This window comes from Cnephaeus nilssonii, assembly GCF_951640355.1.
Source record: "Cnephaeus nilssonii genome assembly, chromosome: 4".
Lineage (NCBI taxonomy): Eukaryota > Metazoa > Chordata > Mammalia > Chiroptera > Vespertilionidae > Cnephaeus > Cnephaeus nilssonii.
The window spans coordinates 19,302,264-19,318,439 of record NC_137075.1 but is presented as its reverse complement, the minus strand read 5'-3'; the positions used below and the strand labels follow the sequence as shown (position 1 = coordinate 19,318,439).

The 16,176-nt window shown below is 39.8% G+C and overlaps 1 protein-coding gene across 1 annotated transcript in view; it reads left to right on the top strand.

Annotated features, from left to right (window-relative positions):
• Positions 1-15,687, top strand: part of LOC307097429 (uncharacterized protein) — a 127,166-nt gene extending 111,479 nt beyond the window's left edge. Inside the window, exons 3-4 of the mRNA XM_079767468.1 lie at positions 12,763-12,855; positions 15,538-15,687. Coding sequence (XP_079623594.1) covers positions 12,763-12,855; positions 15,538-15,672 — 228 coding nt within the window. The 3' untranslated portion in view covers positions 15,673-15,687. The remainder of the gene's footprint in view (positions 1-12,762; positions 12,856-15,537) is intronic.
• Positions 15,688-16,176: the final 489 nt, after the last annotated feature.

Sequence of the window (16,176 nt, the reverse complement as noted above, 5' to 3'; positions counted from 1 at the left end):
GTTGTCTTTATCTGGTTTTGGTATTAGGGTGATGCTGGCTTCATAGAAGGAGCTTGGAAGTGTTCCTTCCACTTGAATTTTTTGGAATAGTCTGAGGAGGATAGGTTTTAGTTCTTCCTTGAATGTTTGGTAAAACTCTCCTGTGAAGCCATCAGGCCCCGGGCTTTTGTTTGCCGGAAGCTTTTTGATGACTGCTTCAATTTCGTCCATAGTTATTGGCCTATTGAGCTGTTTAGATTCTTCTTGATTGATTTTTGGAAGGTTATATTTTTCTAGGAATATGTCCATTTCCTCCAGGTTGTCCAGTTTGTTGGAATAGAGTTGTTCGTAGTATTTTGTAACAATCCTTTGTATCTCAGCGGGGTCTGTTGTTATTTCACCTCTTTCATTTCTGATTTTGTTTATTTGGGTCCTCTCTCTTTGCTTCTTGGTGAGCCTGGCTAGAGGTCCGTCAATCTTGTTTATCCTTTCAAAGAACCAGCTCTTGGTTTTGTTGATCTTATGTATTGTTTCTTTGGTCTCTATGTCATTTATCTCCGCTCTGATCTTTGTTATTTCCTTCCTTCTGGTTACACTGGGCTTTTCTTGCTGCTCTTTTTCTAGCTCTTTGAGTTGTAGGGTTAAGTAATTTATTACCATTGTTTCTTGTTTTTTGCAATAGGCCTGTAGAGCTATGAACTTCCCTCTCAAGACTGCTTTCGCTGTGTCCCATAGATTTTGGATTGTTGTGTTTTCATTGTCATTTGTTGCCATGATGTTTTTTATTTCTTCCTTGATCTCTCTTGTAACCCAGTCCTTGTTTAATAGCATGCTGTTTAGTCTCCATGTGTTTGATTTCTTTGGATTGTATTTATTGTAGTTGATTTCCAGTTTTATGCCACTGTGATCTGAGAAGATGCTTGATATAATTTCTATCTTCTTGAATTTGAAGAGACTTTGCCTGTGACCCAGCATATGGTCTATCTTTGAAAATGACCCATGTGCACTTGAGAAGAATGTATATTCTGTGGCTTTGGGGTGAAATGTTCTGAAGATGTCAATTAATTCCATCTGGTCTAGTGAGTCATTTAGGATTGCTGTTTCTTTGCTGATTTTTTGTTTAGAGGATTTGTCCAGTGGTGATAGTGGGGTATTAAAGTCTCCTACTATGATTGTGTTGCTATTAATCTCTCCCTTGATATCCTCCAAGAGTTTTTTTATGTATTTGGGTGCTCCTATATTGGGAGCGTATATGTTTACCAGAATTATTTCTTCTTGTTGGATTTCTCCCTTTAGTATTATGAAGTGGCCTTCCTTATCTCTTGTTATGGCATTTACTTTGAGGTCTATTTTGTCAGATATAAGTATTGCTACCCCAGCTTTTTTTTCATTTCCATTTGCCTGAAAGATATTTTTCCATCCCTTCACTTTCAATCTGTGTGAGTCTCTTGTTCTGAGGTGGGTCTCTTGTAGACAGCATATATATGGGTCGTGTTTTTTTATCCATTCAGCTACTCGATGTCTTTTGATTGTAGCATTTAGTCCGTTTACATTTAAAGTTATTACTGAAAGGTATTTGTTTGCAGTCATATCTATTTTTGTGTCTGTATTCCTTCTTACCTGTTTATTTCTTCTTTTTACAGTATTCCCTTTAGCAATTCTTGCATTGCTGGTTTGGTGGTGATAAACTCCCTGAGGCTTTTTTTGTCTGCAAAGCTCCTGATTTCCCCTTCAATTTTGATTGATAGTCTTGCTGGATATAGTATTCTTGGATTCAGTCCTTTGCTTTGCAACACTTTGTATACCTCCTTCCATTCACTTCTAGCTTGTTGTGTTTCTGATGAGTAATCATTTGACAATCTGATGGGTGTTCCTTTGTAGGTAACTCTCTGTCTCTCTCTTGCCGCCTTTAGGATTCTCTCTTTATCATTTATATTTGCCATTGAAATTATGACATGTCTTGGTGTGGGTCTTTTGGGGTTGATCCTGCTTGGGACTCTCTTTACTTGCGTAACTTTTATCTTTCCCATATCCGGGAAGTTTTCTGTCATTATTTCTTCAAATAGATTTTCTAATCCCTGCTGCTCTTCTTGTCCTTCTGGCAGCCCTATTATACGCATGTTACTTCGTTTCATGTTGTCCCGAAGCTCCCTTAGGCTTTCCTCCTGCTTTTTAATTTTTTTCTCCAATTGCTGTTCAGCTTGAGCTTGTTTCTGTACCTGATCTTCTAACTCACTAATTCGGTCCTCTGCTTCTTGTAGTCTACTGTTGAAACTTTCCATGGTGTTTTTGATTGTAGCTATATCACTTTTCATTTCTTCCTGATTCTTGCATAAGTTGTTGATTTTCTCATCCATCCGATGTATAAATTCCATGACCATTACTCTGAATTCCTTTTCGGTCATGTTGCAAGCTTCATTTTCACTAATTTCCTTTCTTGGCGACTCCACATTTTCTTTCCTCTGTGAGTTATTTCGTTTCCCCATTCTGGCTATTACCAGAAAGCTCAAGCTTCTGTTTGCGTGGACCTGGGCCGTGTGCTGTGGGGATTTCGCTCCACCCTAGTTTCACTGAAGTGCTCTGACACTAGGACGTGTGGCTGTCTTTGGTTGGTGGGAACCAGACTTGCCCAGGATCAGTGTCCCCAGTGTTCTGTGTGGTCTCGTGTGCACATTTAGAATCAGTGGCCCTGTCTGCACCACACTGTTGGTATGTGCCGAGAATGAGATCCTTAGCATGTGCCAGGAGTCAGAGTTTCCCTGTGTCTGCACCAAGACTCGAGTGTCAAAGTCTCTGTTGCCTTGTGCGGTTTCTCGTTGAGAATCAGGGTCCCTGTGTGTGCACGCACCAACAATTGGGGTCGCTGGCTCTTAGTGTGAATGCGCTGTGAGTCAGGGATCCCAGGCAGCTGTGTCCGGCGTGCCAAATTCCCTGAAGTGGAGCTGCGTCCTGTGTGTGCTCTCTCTGCTGAGCCAAACCGGCTAGAGCGCACTTTCTTAAAAACCTGAAGGTGAGCCGGCTCAGTGCACTCTCCCAAAGTCCCAGAAGGGGGGCGGAGTCCGTCCTGCGCGCCAAATTCCCCAAAGGGAAGCCCCTCTGTGCAGGCTCTTAAGAATCTCCGAAGGGGGAGCTGTGACCCGCGAGCCAAATTCCCCCAAATTCCCCGAAGGGGAGCCCTCTGTGCACACTGACAGATTTCCCCGACGGGGAGCTGCTTCTGTCCCGTGCGCGAGCGCGCGCCAAGTTCCCTAAGAGGGAGCGCGTCCCTGTGCAAAGCTCGGCAGCTTGGGCTGGGGGCGGGTCTATCAGTTACTATGGCGCTGTCTGTGCGCGCTCCTGTGAGCAGCTTGGGCGAAGGGCGCGTCTATCAGTTACTATGGCGCTTTCCGCGCACCTGTGGGCGCTCAGCAGCTTGGGGGAGGGGCAAGTCTATCAGATACTATGGCGCTATCAGCGTGCCTGCGAGGAGGGGGATAGGCTCTTTGACTCACGGAAATCTGCCGGGAAGTCTGGATTCTTGTTGTTTGTTTGTCTGAAGCTGTGATAGCAGTTCTCTGTCCCCGGTGGCTGCAGGGTCCTGGTTTGTGTCAGAAGCCAGGATCCGCGTCTCAGGCAGCTCTGTTTCTCAAGATGGCGTGGTCTCTGCGTCCGCACCAGCCGCCGAGAAGTGTCCGCTTTGTGCGCGGGGCTCCGCCGTCTAGGGCTGCCCTGTTCGGGAGCCCCTTGGCAGACCTGCAGAATCTAACTGACCCTATCTCATACACACACACACACCACACACATCTACACTCTCCTCTATGGGTTCCTCACTCACACTCTCTCTCTCCCTACCTTCCTGCCGGTCGCCATCTTTTTTCTTCATAGTATTTTTTAACAATCATTGTATTTCTGTGGGGTCTGTTGTTATTTCTCCTCTTTCATTTCTGATTTTGTTTATTTGGGTCCTCTTTCTTTGCTTCTTGGTGAGCCTGGCTAGAGGTTCATCAATCTTGTTTATCCTTTCAAAGAACCAGCTCTTGGTTTTGTTGATCTTTGGTATTGTTTTTTTTTTTTTGGTCTCTATGTCTTTTATATTCGCTCTGATCTTTATTATTTCCTTCCTTCTGCTTACACTGGGCTGTTCTTGTTGCTCTCTTTCTAACTCTTTTGAGTTGTAGGGTTAGGTAATTTATTACCATTGTTTCTTGTTTTTTTGCAGTAGGCTTGTAGAGCTATGAACTTCCCTCTCAAGACTGCTTTCGCTGTGTCCCATAGATTTTGGAATGTTGTGTTTTCATTGTCATTTGTTGCCATGATGTTTTTTATTTTTTCTTTGATCTCTCTTGTAACCCAGTCATTGTTTAATAGCATGTTATTTAGTCTCCAGGTGTTTGATTTTTTTTGGATTGTTTCTATTGTAGCTGATTTCCATTTTTATGCCATTCTGATCTGAGAAGATGCTTGATATGATTTCTATCTTCTTGAATTTGAAGAGACTTTGCCTGTGACTCAATATATGGTCTATCTTTGAAAATGACCCATGTGCACTTGAGAAGAATGTATATTCTGTGGCTTTGGGATGAACTGTTCTGAAGATGTCAATTAATTCCATCTGATCTAGTGAGTCATTTAGGATTGATGTTTCTTTGCTGATTTTTTGTTTAGAGGATTTGTCCAATGGTGATAGTGGGGTATTAAAGTCCCCTACTATGATTGTATTGCTGTCAATCTCTCCCTTGATATCCTCCAGAAGTTTTTTTTTAATGTATTTGGGTGCTCCTGTATTGGGTGCGTATATGTTTACCAGAGTTATTTCTTCTTGTTGGAATGCTCCCTTTAGTATTATGAAGTGGCCTTCCTTATCTCTCTTTATGTCCTTCACTTTGAGATCTAATTTGTCAGATATAAGTATTTCTAGTATTTCTACTCCAGCTTTTTTTTTTTTTTCATTTCCATTTGCCTGAAAGACCTTTTTCCATCCCTTCACCATCAGTCAGTGTGCGTCTTTTTTTTTGAGGTGGGTTTCATGTAGAAAACAGATATATGGGTCATGTTTTCTTATCCAATCCGTAACCCTATGTCTTTTGATTGGGGCATTTAAGCCATTTACATTTAAAGTTATTATTGATAGGTACTTATTTGTCGCCATTTTTATTCTTTACTCCTGTGTTCCTTCTTCGCTTCCTATTTCTTCTTTTTACAGCAGACCCTTTAGCATTTCTTGCATTGCTGGTTTGGTGATAATAAACTCCCTTAGTCCTTTTTTTTCTGTGAAGGTCCTGATTTCACCCTCAATTTTGATTGATAGCCTTGCTGAGTACAGTATTCTTGGATTCAGACCCTTCCTTTGCATGACTTTGTATATTTCATTCCATTACCTTCTGGCCTGATGTGTTTCTGTTGAGAAATCAGCCACTTGTCTGATGGGGGATCCTTTGTAGGTAACTTTCTGTCTCTCTCTGTCTCCTTTTAAGTTTCTTACTTTGTCATTGGTGTTTGCCAATTTAATTATAATGTGCCTTGGTGTCGGTCTTTTGGGGTTCATTTTGCTTGGAACTCTGTGAGCTTCTTGGATTTGTGTGGGTTTTTTCTTCCATATATCAGGGAAGTTTTCTGTTATTATTTCTTCAAACAGGTTTTCTATTCCTTGCTCCGTTTCCTTTCCTTCTGGTACCCCTATTATTTGGATGTTGTTTTGTTTCGTGTTGTCCCAAAGTTCCCTTAGGCTCTCCTCCTGCTTTTTAATTTTTTTTCTAAAAGCTGCTCTACTTGCATATTTTTTTCCATCTTGTCTTCTAGCTCACTGATGTGGTCCTCTGCTTCTTCTAGTCTACTGTTGATGCTTTTTAGAGTTCTTTATACCTGTGATGTCACTTTTCATTTCTTCTTGTTTCTTCTTCATTTCCTCTTGGTTCTTTCACATATTGTTGAATTTGTCTTCCATTCTTTTCATCCACCTTATGACCATTTCTCTGAATTCTTTTTCTGTCAGATGGCTTGCCTCCATTTCGTTTACTTCCTTTTCTGGTGATGCCTGCTTTTCTTTCATATGCAGGCTGTTTCTTTGTCTCCCCATGATTTCTCTTCTTCAGGTGTCTGGTTGTGTAGTTCTCTCTCTCCTGCATTGATTTAAAGGCACAAAATACAACACAACAAGGCACAATGCACAAGGCACTGAACACAAAGGTATTCACAATACTAATAACCCCAAATAAATGTGACCACCAGAGAAAAGTGAATTGGAGCATAAGAAAGAAGAAAGAGAAAAAAAAGGAGTGCAAAAATGAAATTGGGAGAAGGAAAAAAAAGTAAGAGATAAAAGAAAGAGAATAAGAAAGAAGATGGGGAAAAACTATATGTGGAGAAAACTCCAATAGAATAGCCACTAATCCCAACAAATGCCAGCAACAAATACCTAGAGATGAATGCAAACTATAAACAACAACTAATATCAAGCAAGGTGAGGGAAAACAGAAGCAAAAAACAAACAAAAACAATACCAAAAAAAAGTTAAAGAATCTCACACACAAGCATAAAAAAACTGATATAATCAACAATGAAGCAAACAACAACAAAAGGACAGGGAGAAAAAAAATTGGATAGTGAAGAAAGAGAAGAGAGAGGTTTGTATGGACTTAGAGCAGGGGATTGGAATTTAGATATATAAGTAGGGTGAAATTTTTACAGGAGGTAAACAGATGGAATAGGGAAAGTCTAAAGCAGGCATAGGGCAAGAGAAACAGGACAACAAAAGTGGGAAAGTGAGGAAGAGAGTGTTGGAATAAAGGTAAAGTTGAGATAGACTAAAATGATGCTAAAGGAAAAATGAAAATAGAATGTAGAACACTACTCCCAAAGTAAAATAAAGAGAAAATAAAATGACACTTTTTTAAATAAAGGTAAAATAATAGTAGTAATAATATTGATTGAAAATAAAAATGTAATAGTTGAAAAGGTAAAATCAAGTGAGGAAAAAAGAAAAAAAATTAGTTTCTTAAGTAAAAGATAAAAAAAATAAAATAAAAATGTGCAGTAGTGAAGGTCATTCACTTCCTCTACTGTTCTGTTTGGCACGCCTCTTTCCTAGTCAGGACAGTATTGAAGTTCCCTGTGTTCCACTGCTCCTCAGTGTTGTAGGCCACAGTCCTGATTTTCAAGCAGGCAGTATGTCTTTATTTCTTACTAGAGGCCCAGTGCATGAGATTCATGCACTCTGGGGCAGGGTGTCCCTCAGCCGAGCCTGCGCCCTCTTGCAGTCCGGGACCCCTCGCTCCTTACCACCTGCCTGCAGCTGCTGTGCTCGCCAGCTGTGAGCCTGGTTTCTGGCTGAGCTGCGCTCCCCCTGTGGGAGTGCACTGACCACTAGGGGGCAGCTCCGGCACTGAGCACCTGCCCCCTGGTGGTCAGTGCACGTCATAAGGGACTGGTTGTTCCGCTGTTCAGTCTATTTGCATATTGGGGTTTTATTATATAGGATACTCCTTTATTTGTGTTTACACAAGAGTCAATTTGTGATTCAACCCCTGGGTGGCAGTGTTTCCAGATTGACCTCCAGGTCTATAGGTCCTCTCTAGCTAGTGTTTAGATTTTGTTTTCCCTGTGGCACTTAATACCAGTTTGGGGGAGTGGGTTGCCCCAGAGCTGGTTCTCTGATCATTATTCCCTGCTCTGATGCCCAGGTTCCACAAAAACAATCTTCCCCTGCAGTTTCTTAGAGTGTCCCCAATTGGGTGATCCTATGTATTGGGCTTAGTAATAAAAAGCAAGGATTTAAAGAGAGAGGAAAAAAAACGAGAGAAAAAAAGAGCCAGAGTAACTGTGCGAACTCCGGCGCTGTGGCGCCAGTCTGTGCAGTATTTTTTCCCCTTGGGTCTAAGCAGCCAACACACTTTTAAAATATTTAGGCTGTCCTTTTGCTCCTAGTTCAGCTATGGGCTGCTTTTTAGAGTTCCCTTCTGGTAGCTGCTCTGCGGATCCCTTTTCACATTCGCAGATCACGCCAGCCCCAATGGCCATGGACTTTTCTGGGTGCAGACTTCCATGGGTTCTCCAGCTCCCACGTGAGCATTTCTCTCTCCTGCCCAGACCACAGACCTTATCCCAGATGAAATCTGACCTTTCCGTGAGGAGGCACAGAGCTCCTCTGAATCCGCGTGCTCACGCCACTTGAGGACCGGTGTTCTCGGGTTCGCAGCTTTTCGCTGGGTGCCGTAGTTGTAGATTCCTGGGATTTTCAGGCTTCTGATAACAGCTTCTCTCCCCTTCAAGATAGTGCGGTCTCCGTGTCAGAGCCGGTCACTCTAGGAGGGATCCCAGCAGCAGTGGAGGCTGCCCAGTCAGGGGAACCCCGTCTGGGTTCCCCCACAGTCCCCTGGAGTATAGCTGTCCCTCAACTCACCAACAAACCCCCCCACCCCCATGCAACCACACACTCTCCCTTTGTTCTCTGACTCACACACTATCTTGCAGTCTGCCTTCCCATTGGCAGCTATCTTCCTGATCTCTCAATAATTGACCATTTAACTGACTTCATTTTTTTTTTCATTTCCACAACTTATTTCCCACTCTTATTCACAATAAAGAATACATCCCTTGAATCCTGGGCACCCCAGCCTCAACCCCAGTTAAGGCAAAACTCCAAAATTATGTTCTCTCTCTCTCTCTCTCTTTCTCTCTGTCTATCTGTGGGCTTGTTTTGTGGCCCTGAGCATGTGTGCACCATCCAGACTTGTAAGTAATAAACCTTTTCAAAGTTTCCTAATGATTGTTGAGGCGCATCTTTAAATCATAACAAGAATGAAGATCTGGTCTAGTTACAACATTGGCTCCAGTCAGGGAAATGTCCGTGGGGTTTTACCAGGAATAGTATCAGTCCAGGTGCGTGCCCACAGGTATTTCTAGCATATAGCATCACAATAGGTTGAGACCAACCCTAAGTAATTAGCCTATATATTCACATGGCTGCAAGCCATTAAAATATTTATTTTATTGTTATCTTTATTTTTCAAGGCTACTGCTTAACTGGACAGCAGAGTATGGGAATAGGGCAAGTTAAAACACTAAAAAAACTCATTATTTCTTCTGAAATTTATTCATTTTTATTGAATAAGTGCTCCCTGGGTTGTTATAAGTCTTTTAGCAATAAATTATGAGATATAAAAATAAACAGTATGGTCCATACACAGAAAAAAACAACAACAATTAATAGAAGCTGTTCTTGAAGAAGCCCAGGCATTGGACTTACTAGACAAATACTTTAAATTTTCATAAATTTTTGTTTCTATACTTACGTTATTGGGTGGTCAGGAGAGTATAATTTTGGGCATTCTGATGCTATTTTAACCTGACCTGCTCAATATGTTTTTGAGATTCATTCATTTTATTGCTTATATTAGTAGGTCATTAAATATGGAATCTTAACTTGTTATTTCTGGTCTGAAATTTTATTTATTGAATTCATTAACTATGTTTAGTACTTTTACTTTGGTCTGATAATTTTTCAGTTGATTTTTTTTCCCACCAAATCTATGGTCACATAATCTATTAATAGTGGCATTTTGGTCCTTGCTTTTATGTTATTTTTATCACTTATTTTGTTTTCTTGTTACATTGGGTCTGAGCTGTATAACATTTTATTATGAATTATTGTTTGGTGCAGGAATCTGCAAATATCTCTTGTGGTGTTAAGAAAGTTTTCCTCTATTTCTAGTTACTTTTTACTCAGAAATAGGTATTGAGTTTTATTTATTTTCTTCAGCAGTTATTGCAATGATCATATAAAATGTCATGCTAATCTCTTGATCTCATAAGCTAGCAATGCATTTCTGGGAAAAATTTCCTTGGTCAAGATATATTGTTTCTATACAGCATAGGGAGTATAGTCAACAATATTATAATAACTATGTATGGTGCCCAGTGGGTACTGGAAATCTTGGGGGGAACACTTTGCAAAATATATAACTGTTTAACCACTATGCTGCACGTCTAAATGTAATACAAAATAATATTGAACATAAACTAATTGAAAAAAGTTGTATTTTTTATAAATATACTGATTAATTTCATTTGTAAATATTTTAATTGGGATTTTTGCATTTATGTTCATAAATGAGCTAAACTATAAGGTTTTTAAAAAATATATTTTTATTTATCTTTGACATTGTTATGTTACCCATATAAAATCTGTTGAGAAATTTCTTTAGTGTTTATATTATTAAATATTTCAACTGTAGAAAAAGTATGCATCACTCAGATTCTTCAAAATTTAATATTTTTCATATAGCCCTCAGATTGTTTAAATAAATAGAAAATTGCAAGGAAAGTACAGGCCTCTTTTGTACTTCTTTCCAATAATTGCCTACCTCCTCAGATGTGAACGATATTCTGAATTTGGTGTTTATTATTGTTATCTTTTTATACTTTAATTATATATTTTTAAACCTAAAAGGTTGTAAAAAATATTTTGCAGGCTTTCCCATTTCACATTAACTGTCTGGCTAGTATATTTGTGAAGTCTCTTGGTTTGAAATTTCCAACTATAATAATGAAATATTCTACTTTTATTCTCAGTTCTATTAGTTTTTTTGTTTTATGCCCTTTGAAGTTTTGTCATTAGTGTGTACTTTTATGTCTTCTGAGGAACTTGACACTTTTATTATGAAGTAATCCTCTTTCTTCTGATAATATTTCTTGTTTTGAGGTCTACCATGTCTGATATAATTATAGCCTTTCCAGTTTTTTATGATTAGTGTTTGCATGTTATATCTTCTTTCAGCCTTCTACTTTAACATATTTATGTCTTTATACTTAAAGTATTTTTCTTATAGAAATCATACATAAGATCTTGTTTTTTTTCTGCAGTTTGAAAATCTTTCAATTTAAATGTTTAGAACCATTTACATGTAATTATTGATATGATTTGGTTTATATTTATTATCTTGTTATTTGGTTTTTATTTGTCATGTTTTTTTCTCTTTACCAGTCATCTTTTATTACTTTTTAAGCATTTTATGTTATTCCATATGATTTGCTTATTTATCTCTTTGTTTTATTATTTTAGTGACTGCTACATGGTTTATAATATGCATATTTAACTTATCCCAGGAAATAATATACCATTTCACATGTAGTATAAGGGCCTTATAGCAATATATTGTTTCCTTTTTCCATCATTGTGCTTTTATTAATGCATACTTCACATGTATATATGTTATAAATCTCAATACATTATTTTGTATTTAAACAGTTAATTATATTTAAAGAAATAATTAAAAAGCAAAAAAATGTCTTTATTTACCCACATTTTTATCATTTTACCATTTATTTCCATTGTGAACATTCAAGTTTTAATCTGATATAATTTTCCATCTGCTTGAAGAATTTCCTTGAATATTTCTTGTAATGCAGGTTTAATGATGATTAATATTTTCACTTTTTGTTTACTGAAAAAGTAGTTCACCTTTGGTTTTGAAAGGTATTTTGCTGCATATAGAATTCAATGTGGACAGTTGTGTTTTTTCAGTGCAAATATTCTAGAATATGTTGCTTCCTTGTCTTCTGGCTTCTATAGTTTTGACAAAAAGCCTGTAGCATTAATTTGTGGTAATCAGTCCCTGGTAATTCTTTGTTTATTTATACTTAATGTTTCTCTGGATGCTTATAAGATTTTTTTATTTATTGCTGGTTTTCATAATCTATATATATAAAATCCTAAGCGACCAGAATGAATGGGATGACCGGAACGACTGGTCTCTATGACTAGCACTGACCACCAGGGGACAGATGCCCAATGCAGGAGCTGCCCTCTGGTGGTCAGTGCACTTCCACAGCCAATCTTCCCTGACTGGCCAACCTCCCACAGTTCCTCCCCACTGCTTGCAGACTCCGATTGCCCAATTGGGGCTGGGCCCTGGGCTGGGACAGGGAATCAGGGTGGGTGGTAGCGGACGTGGCTCCTTTCCCAGGAGGGCTGAGGGCTGGCTCCCTCCTTGAGGCCAGTGGCCAACCTCCCATGCCCCATTCCTCCCCTTGGCCGGTAGGTCCCAATGGGCCCACCACCCACCCTCTGTGGTGGCAGCATGGTGGTGAGGGAAGGAGGAAGCAGGGAACTGTGCAGTGAGCGGGGGAGGCAGGGAACTGTGCGGTGGCGGAGCAATGACTATGGCAACGTCAGCATCCGGCGTCTGTTCCTTCTGCACCCAGACTGGCGACTGTTGCCTCCTCTCCGGCCCGCCCGGCCCTGATTGGCCTGGCCCCAATGGACCCTGATCATCGGCCAGGCCTAGGGACCCCACCCATGCATGAATTTCATGTACCAGGCCTCTAGTTTTGATTATAATGTGCTTGGAACAATGTATTTGTGTGTTTCTGCTAAGAGTTCATGGAGCTTCTTGCATTAGGAGGTTTATAGTTGTCATAAAATTTGGAACCATTGGGCCATTTTTTGTACAAATATTTTCTGCTCTCTCCACACCCTCTTTCTGGAACTGTAATTAAAATGTATGTTAGATTGAATATTTGTTTTAGTTTTTATATCTCTTTGTAATTCATTTTGTATAGCTTCTATTCCTATGTCTTAATGAACTGATATTTTCTTCTGTAATGTCTTCTTCTAATGCCACCCAATGAAATTTTTTTTTCAGATAATGTATGTTTTTTTGTAGATGTTCCATTTGATTTTTATTTTATACCATACATTTAATCCTCTTTATGTTTATCTTCTTGAATATTTATAGTATTTGTATTATATGCCTTGATGATTTTTAAAATTGACATTATTTTAATTATTTCTTTTTTTCCTTCAAGGATATTTCTTTAATGGGAAAAATGTACTGGCACAGATTATCTCACGTGCAAACAGAGCAAGGGTTGCAGATAAGTACCGAGGAACCTCAAATGGTAAATACCGTCTTTAATAAAAATCTTCCTTGCCTATATTAAAGTAATAGTCTGTCTCCTGTTGCTTGAATGTTTATCTAGGGAGTTTTAAAAAAATCTCCTTTAATGTGTTTTAGAGGTGTGTTTAACTGTAAGCACACCTAATCCAGTACCACCTTGGGAGTCTTAGATATTTTGGATCACTGTTGCTGCTTATTATAGACCTTCTCAGCTAAGGCCCCAAATATCAGTATCTTCTCATTTCAGTGTCTCTCTTATCTGTTTTTTTTTCCTACTTATTTTTCTCCTGGTTGTATATTATATATTTAAGATTTTTCCATAATTGATAACTTCTGATTGGATGATGGAAATTATAATACTGGATTTGGTTGTTTTCATTCAAAAAAGTGTTAGAGTTTAATGTGATAGGCAGTTAAGCTACCTGAAGATCACCTGTATCTTTTGAAGTATTATTTAAAACTAGAGGCCCAGTGCATGAAATTCGTGCATGGGGGGGGGGTCCCCTCAGCCCGGCATGCACCCTCTCCAATCCGGGACCCCTCAGAGGATGTCCGACTGCGGGATGGGGCCTAAACTGGCAGTTGGACATCCTTCTTGCAATCCGGGACTGCTGGCTCCTAACCACTTGCCTGCCTGCCTGCCTGATCGCCCATAACCACTCTACCTGCCTGCCTGATCACCCCTAACTGCCTCTGCTTGCTGGCCTGATCACCCCCTAACTGCCCCCCTGCCAGCCTGGCGGCCCCCTAACTGCCCCCCCAACTGGCCTGATCACCCTCTAACTGCCCCCCTTCTGGCCTGGTCTCCCCCTAACTGCCCCTCTCCTGGCCTGGTCACCCCCTAACTGTCCAGAAGGAAGTTGGACGTCTGGAAGATGTCTGGTCGACCTGGTCTAATTAGCATATTACCCTTTTATTAGTATAGATGTTCAAGTTCAGCGAAGCCTTACTCTGGAGCTCATTTAGCAATGCTACTAATGTACAGTCATTCTGAGGTTTATGATGAATGTACCATGTTCTCTGTCTGTCTTGTGAAAGAGCTAATGATTCCCAGCTTGTGTGAGCTCTGGGAATTGTGGCTTACAGCTTTTTGGCAATTGTTCAGCCCCCCCCGCCCCCACTGGCAGTTTTTCTTTGTCTGGCCTCATGGATTTCACCATTGCATGAGAAATTTGGTATTCAGCCAGAGTCAAGGACAAATTTCTGAAGCCTCTTTCTCCATATTGTGCCTAACAAATTCTACCCTATTTGTCTTCTTACACTAATTTCTGTCTCTTCAATTCAGTAAGACACTGGGCGCTGTATGGTTTCTCCTTCATTGTGTTATGTTCTGGAAATTGTATAAAGCAGAAATCTGAGGTAATTTAACTCTTAATCTTTTTTTGCATCCATATTCTTAGTCATCATAGTCTTGCATTGCCTGTTATCCAACCCTAAAAGAGGTATTCTTACATTTTGTCCAGTTATTTATGACTAGAGGTCTGGTGCACGAAATTCATGCATGGCGGTGTGTGTCCCTCAGCCCAGCCTGCACCCTCTCCAATCTGGGACCCTTCGAGGGATGTCTGACAGCCTGTTTAGGCCCGATCCCGGTAGGATCAAGCCTAAACGGGCAGTCGGACATCCCTCTCACAATCCAGGACTGCTGGCTCCCAACTGCTCACCTGCCTGCCTTCCTGATTGCCCCTAACCGCTTCTGCCTGCCAACCTGATCACCCCCTAACCCCCCTGCCAGCCTGATTGATGCCTAACTGCTTCCCTGCCAGCCTGATTGCCCCTAACTGCCCTCCCTTGCAGGCCTGGTCCCTCCCAACTCCCCTCCCCTGCTGGCCATCTTGTGGCGGCCATCTTGTGTCCACATGGGGGCAGCCATCTTGTGTGTTGTAGTGATGGTCAATTTGCATATTACTCTTTTATTAGATAGGACAAGAGGGTAGAGTAGAAGTCAGTGGTCTCAGATGGATTTATTTTGTAATGAAGCAAAGAAAAGGTAGGAAAACAGAGTTTTAAAGCACAATGAATGTTCAAATATTGCTATTGACATTATTAAAAGGCTAGGGGAGAAAGAGTCCTTAAAAAGTCATGTACGAAGATAAAACTGAAGTGAAGGGAAACAAAATAACTTCTGTTGATGCCTAGTCTGTGACTTAACAGTTTCAGTAGAAGTTGGGTGTCTTTATTCCTACCCATTGTTAGATATTGTGCTGTGATATCTTCTTACCATTTCAGCTGTGTAGAGAGTATAATATAGCATTTTGCATTAGTAATGACAAAAATGGCACTAACAGTTATACCTATTAAAATTTTAAATATATTTATATTATTTCTTGCTCTTGGTTAGATTAAATTTTTGCTTTGATTTCATCTTTCTTGTGTAAATATTTAATAGCAATGATTTACAGTATCTGACTTAATATTACCTAATTATCTTATTCAATCTGATGATATATCTATAGAGATCAATTATTTTAATAGCCATAACATTGGAATAATAGACAACATGTTTTATTGTATCTGTTTTCTGTATTTCTCATTTCATGCATAATATTGACTTGCTTACATGTCTCTTTTATATAGTCCTCATTTACTGAACTATATTAACTAGCATTTTGCTGCATTGAGTAATATGCCTTGATGATTTTTAAAATTGACATTATTTTAATTATTTCTTTTTTCCTTCTAGGATATTTCTTTAATGGGAAAAATGTACTGGCACAGATCATCTCAAGTGCAAACAGAGCAAGGATTACAGATAAGTATTGAGGAACCTCAACTGGTAAATACCTTCTTTAATAAAAATCCTCCTTGCCTATATTAAAATAATAGTCTGCCTCCTATTGCTTGAATGTTTATCTAGGGAGTTTTTAAAAAATCTCCTTTAATGTGTTTTAGAGGTGTGTTCAACTGTAAGCACACCTAATCCAGTACCACATTAGGAGTCTTGGATATTTTGGATCACTGTTGCTGCCTATCATAGACCTTCTGAGCTAAGGTCCCAAACATTTTTCAGAAGGGAAAGTTTTTAACAGTTCTTTTAGTCTAGACTCGCAGTGGTCAGCAAACTGCGGCTCTGTTGACTAATGAGTTTGCTGACCACTGACCTAGACTCTCGATTCCAATAATTACAGGCTGTTGTTGTTCCTTGTGATTAAGCCCCTAGGCTAGTGGTCGGCAAACTCATTAGTCAACAGAGCCGCAGTTTGCCCACCACTGGTCTAGAGACATTCAGATCCAGAAGATAGTTAGAGAATTAATTAAAAGTATTAGCTTCTAACCCTCACTGGCTTGGCTCAGTGGCTAGAGCATCGGCCTGTGGACTAAA